This window comes from Herpailurus yagouaroundi, unplaced genomic scaffold, assembly GCF_014898765.1.
Source record: "Herpailurus yagouaroundi ecotype Mexico unplaced genomic scaffold, PumYag 182, whole genome shotgun sequence".
Lineage (NCBI taxonomy): Eukaryota > Metazoa > Chordata > Mammalia > Carnivora > Felidae > Herpailurus > Herpailurus yagouaroundi.
Genome location: NW_024412413.1, coordinates 9,424,348 through 9,429,685, shown reverse-complemented (window position 1 = coordinate 9,429,685; position 5,338 = coordinate 9,424,348). Strand labels below are relative to the sequence as shown.

At 59.6% G+C, this 5,338-nt stretch overlaps 1 protein-coding gene across 3 annotated transcripts in view; it reads left to right on the top strand.

Moving 5' to 3' along the window:
- The first annotated feature begins 39 nt into the window (after positions 1 to 39).
- SYNGR1 (synaptogyrin 1) overlaps positions 40 to 5,338 on the top strand; it is a 23,417-nt gene continuing 18,118 nt past the window's right edge. For all 3 annotated transcript variants that reach the window (XM_040490788.1, XM_040490787.1, XM_040490789.1), the window contains exon 1: positions 40 to 179. In XM_040490788.1, coding sequence (XP_040346722.1) covers positions 81 to 179 — 99 coding nt within the window. In that variant the 5' untranslated portion in view covers positions 40 to 80. The remainder of the gene's footprint in view (positions 180 to 5,338) is intronic.

Here is a 5,338-nt window from a genome sequence, read left to right as displayed (position 1 = left end):
GGGGAGGGGGCGGGGGCGCCGCGCACGCGCAGAGCCGGCGGCGCGCGCCGAGCGGGGGGCACCGCGCGGGTGCAGCCACGATGGAAGGGGGTGCGTACGGAGCGGGCAAAGCCGGGGGCGCCTTCGACCCCCACACCCTGGTCCGGCAGCCGCACACCATCCTGCGCGTCGTGTCTTGGGTAAGGACGGCTGGGTGGCCCGGCCGCGCGGGGGGTGGGGTGCGGTGGGGGCGCGGGCAAGGGCGGCGCGCCCGGACGGACCCCGACCCCGCGGGACCCCGGGCACGCGTGCCGCAGCCGGCGGAGAGCCTTCCGACCGGGGTGCCGGCGCCCGCCACCCCTTCCTTCCCGGGCCCCGGGCGGGGGGTGGGGGTTCCCAGCGCTGGCGGAGCGGGGGGAGCTCCCGCCCCTGCTGCCGTAGCCCTTGATTCCCGGCGCCCCCATTCGCGTGCGGCCCCCCATCGCCGTGACCTCCAGGCCGCGGCTGTGCAGCTCGCGGCTCGGGTTGCGCGCGGCCACCCGGGCGGATCAGCGGCCGTGGGGACGAAGCCCGGGTTTCAGGTGGCCGTTTGGGGGGGGGGGGGGAAGAGGTGGATCAGGGCGTGGATCATCTCACGGGGCGCACGCCGCGCCTGCCGTGGACGTTCCAGGAGGACAGGGCCGGAAACCGGGTTTTGTGGCTTGGCCCGGAAGGTGTGGAGCGATGCGTCGGGAGCCGGATACCTAGGTGGCTTGCTCGGGGACTGCCTCTCCTTCGCGGCGTGACCTTGGGCTGGGAACCACCCAAGAAATGTTAGCGGGAAGCGAGGAGTTACATCCCGACGTGGGGAGAGGCAGCTCCTCTCTCATGCCTCAGTTTCCCGGTTTGTAGAGAGGTGGCAGCGGCCACCGTGGGCTCTGATATTTCCTGAATCCGTGACAGCACTTCCCCCCCCCCCCCCCCCCCCCCCCGCAAATACCCCGGGTTGTTTTGGGGGGGGGGGGGGATTAGGGGAAAGCAGAGGGGATTGTTCTGGATCTCCAGCCTGACAGGGGTCAGAATGCCCCAGCAGCGGGGGGTCCCTGCTCAGACCTGGGGTTGTGGGGGAGGAGGATGGTACAGAGACAGTGAGCACAGAGGGAGGGGTTCATGTGGTCTGGGCGGCACCCCAGGGAAAGAAGCCTGCTGCAGGAGAGGGGTGCCTGGGGCTCCCTAGGGTTTTTTGGCCATTGCCCAGACACTCCCACCAGAGGGTCTGGCCTCTGCAGGCCTGGGGCCTATTCCTGCGGGCCCACACCAGAAGGTCTTGGGCTTGGGGACGCTGGGCAGGGTCACTGTCAGCCACCCCAAGGGGCTACGTCTGAGGTCAGCTGTGGCCTCAGGGTGCTCAAACCCCCTCACTTCCTGGGTTTTCTGGGCAATATTAGGGTCTGATGGGTGGGACAGCTGGGGTGTTTATCTCTGGCCTCCCAGAGAGAAAGGAAGCTAACTCTTCCCTGTCTAAAAACGTTCAGACCTCCTCCTGGTGCCACAAGAAGCGGGGCCATGTGTAAACCCCTTTCTTCTCAAGTACCCACCAGCTGGGGAGCTCTTTGAGGGCAGGGAAGCCGCAGTGACGGCACAGGGCCTGGCAGCGGGCCTGGCACCCGGGGACATCCGTAAGGGTTTGTGGTGCCGACTTTATTCATGTATGCCAGTCTCCAACTCCCCAGAGACCCCAACTGGCCCTCGGCAAAGATGAAGCTCTGGGGGGCACCTGCCTGATCAGGTGGGCCAGCTGTATGCCCTGCTCCCCTTTGCCAGCCCCTCGGGCCACGGGCCTGGGAGGGTCAAGCCACTAGCTTTGTGAGGGGTGTGGGCGGTTTGCTTGCTTGGGTCACTTCTGCCTGTGATGGCTTCATTTAGCAAAGCTTCACTGAGTCTGCTGGGCCCCTAGGGAAAGTGACATGACTCAGATGCAGCCTTTAGTGTTCGGGGATCCCACAGTCCTATTGGGAAGGGAGGCAGGTGCCACCCCCCCCCCCCGCCCCGGGGTAGAGGCTGTGAGTGCCAGGAGAGGGGTCTCCCTGCTGTGGGAATCGAGAGGCTTCAGGGAGAAGGCGATATCAAATTGGGCCTTGAAGGATAAATGGGGCTTATCTCGGGGTACGGCGAGACAGTCCAAGCAGGAGAAAGGAAAAGTAACGGATGGGGTACCCACTGTGGGCCGGAGTGGACACACGCTTACCCAGCTAGTTCCCTTCCGGCCTGCATCACTTGAGGAAACTGAGGCTCAGGGAGTCCCAAGGTTACTGAGCATGTAAGCGGCAGAGGATTGGAAGCCAAATCTTTGAGTCTCCAAAGCACATTGATTGCTTCTCCTGGAGCTAGAAGAGGTCAGAATCCTGGATTTCAGGTTCAAAAAGGATAATGGTCATCTGGGCCAGCCACCGTCTAACGCCCGCGCCCCCCCCCCCCCCCTGCCTCCTAGCTCTGCTCACTACCTTTATGCTAGCAAAGGCAGCTGATAACAGGCTAAGTGAGACCTTTAAGAAATGTGTAGTTCTTTTTTTCTGATCCCAAAAGTAATCCCTGCTGACTTTCAGAAAATAAAAACATCACTTGTGATGGTTGTACAGCAACATAAATGTACGTACTTAATAGCGTTGAACCGCACGCTTAAAAATGATTAAGATAGTACGTTTTTTCATAATTTTTTAATGTTTATTTATTTTTGAGAGAGAGAGAGACACACAGAGAGAGCGTGAGCTGGGGAGGGGCAGAGAGAGAGGGAGACACAGAATCGGAAGCAGGCTCCAGGCCATGAGCCGTCAGCACAGAGCCGGACGTGGGGCTCGAACTCACAAACCGCGAGATCATGACCCGAGCCGAAGTCGAATGCTTAACCGACTGAGCCACCCAGGCGCCCCGAGATGGTACATTTTATGTTGTATTTTACCACAATAAAAACGATCGATGGTGGGGGAGGGGGAGAAATAAAAGAAAAAAAAATAGTGGGGCGGAAAAAAATCACGTGTGATCCCCTCACTTAGGGAGGACCGCTGCTTCCTTCCAGTCTTTTTCAAAAATGTGTGGTGCTCTGAAAGTGTTTTAACTCGTCGATGAGCGCGCAGAAGATGCCGTTGGTGACCCGTCCTTCGCCCTGGCGTCCCCTTGGCATCCTGGGGTCTGGGAGGCGTCAGGCTTGGCCTTCAGACGAACGAAGTCCTAGCTCCAGGGCTAGGGTGACCAGTTCATCTTGGTGTGCTGGAACTTTCCCAGCTTCGGCACTGCAAGTTATGTGTCTGGGAGCCTCTGTGTCCCACACAAACCTAGGTGACTGGTCACTCTAGCCAGGACGACTCCCCCGCCACGTAGACCCCTTCTGCAGCCCTGGAGAGGCCCTAGCAACACGTGCACGTGGGCTTGTGATTTTTGTAAAAGATCTTTTTCTGAAAGAGGGAACCCCCCCCCCCAACCATATCAGCTTCAGGGCCTTTTCAAACCTGGATCTACCCTGGAACCTGAGCCGCGGGGGCAGGAGCAGGACCTCCGACACCACCTCAGCTCCTCTCTGCCCCTTGTTCCCTCGCTGGCCCCCAGGCCTGGTGAGGTGACCACTCACGGCAGGAATTGACCGCTTTGGTTAAGGCAGAGAGGGAACCAGCGAGCCCAGGCGATTTGGACCTTTCCTGCCTCGGGTGAGGAGGAGACGGCTGAGCCGGGGCAGTGTCGAGGGTAAGCGCAGAGCCACCTCTGACCCCGCTGGAGGGAGATGGGGCTGTGCGGGCTGGGAGCCGGGAGAAGGCTGCCTCTGCCCGCTTCCCCGGGCACCGGCCATGCCCACCCCTGTGCCTTGGTCTCCCCATCTGAGTGAGGAGGTTGAGCTGGGTCACAGGTGCTCCGGGACTGCAGCCTGTCTGTGACACCTTTCCCTATCCCTGGAGCTGTGGGGGGGCGGGGAGCTGAGCTCCGGCAGGGAGCGACCTGATTTCCTGTAAAAGACCACCTTCTCCGTGGGCTTCACGGTCTCCCTTTTAGAGGGTTGCACTGGCCTGTGGGGAAGGGATATCGGTGCTGGTAGAGGAGAGGGCTGTTGGTGTTTTAATGTTCAGTTTGAGCAAAATAAATGATAAAATGTCTGAAATGGTGGCGTTTTCAGGATTGATTTCTTAAAGGCCTTGAGTGTGACACCCCAGGATTCTGTAAGTAGGGTAGGTGTCGCCGCCCCAAATGACAGAGGTACAGCCTGGACGTCTGCAGTGTCCACATTCGGTGCGCTCCCTGTGGCTTCCCTGTCTAGGTTGAAGTGGCCCCAAGGGGGGCTTGAAGGGGTGTTGTTTTTACCAGACCCCCTCAGTCATCCCAGAGAACCCTGAGTGTAAAAGCTGAGCTCGTCCTGCACCAAAATCAGGGAGCTGTGCTTGGGGTAAAAGGGGTCTGGGGTGGAGATAGAGCCTCTGGCCAGCTCTGGCATTCAGTCATTCGTTCCACACATGCCAAGTCCCTGCCCAGTACCAGCCTGTGTGCCCCATCGGAGACGCTGTCAGTCCAGTGACAAGCACTGTTGGGGAGGCTTGAGATGCTACAAGAAGAAAATCCAATAGGGGTGGCTACCTCTGCCAGGGGAGCATGGAGGGCTTCCAGGGGGAGGTGGCTTCTGAGTTGGTTCTGATAAAGAAGCGGGGAGGGGCATTCCAGGTGGAGGGAACAGCGTGTGCAAATATCTGGAAGCATGAGGTCTGAGTGGGCTTTAGAAATAAATGATGATGAGCTCTCGGGGTCCTGGGTGTGCGAGTGAGTGACATCACACTCTGTGAATGTGCTCCAGAGTGGCCGCCAGGGGGAAGCTCAGAAAAGGTCTTGGATGGCAGATGTACACTCTGGGCTTCATTTGAGGGCTGTGGGCAGCCACAGAGAGGGGTTTGAAACACAGAAGAGCTCCCTGTGGCTGCCATGGGGAAGCGTGACCTTAAAGGGTGCTGGGGACGAGTGTCCTGGCAGGAAACGTGTGACCTTGCGTGGCCTGTCCTCTCCTAGCACCTGGCACCGCCCTGTCATTTACTCAGGGAGCTACATCCACGGAGGTAGATTACATGCTCCTTTGGCATTTAGCACTAACAGTCTTGGAATCTTCCTTATCTCTTCATCTGTCTGTGGCTGACCTCTTAGGTCTTGGATGGAGTCAGCAGCCAGGAGGTCTTCAGGAGACGCTGGCTGGTGGGTGAGGTCTTCAGGAGACTTTGGCTGGTAGATGAGGTCTTCAGGAGATGCTGGCTGGTGGGCGAGGTCTTCAGGAGATGCTGGCTGGTGGGTGAGGTCTTCAGGAGACTTTGGCTGGTGGACGAGGTCTTCAGGAGACGCTGGCTGGTGGGTGAGG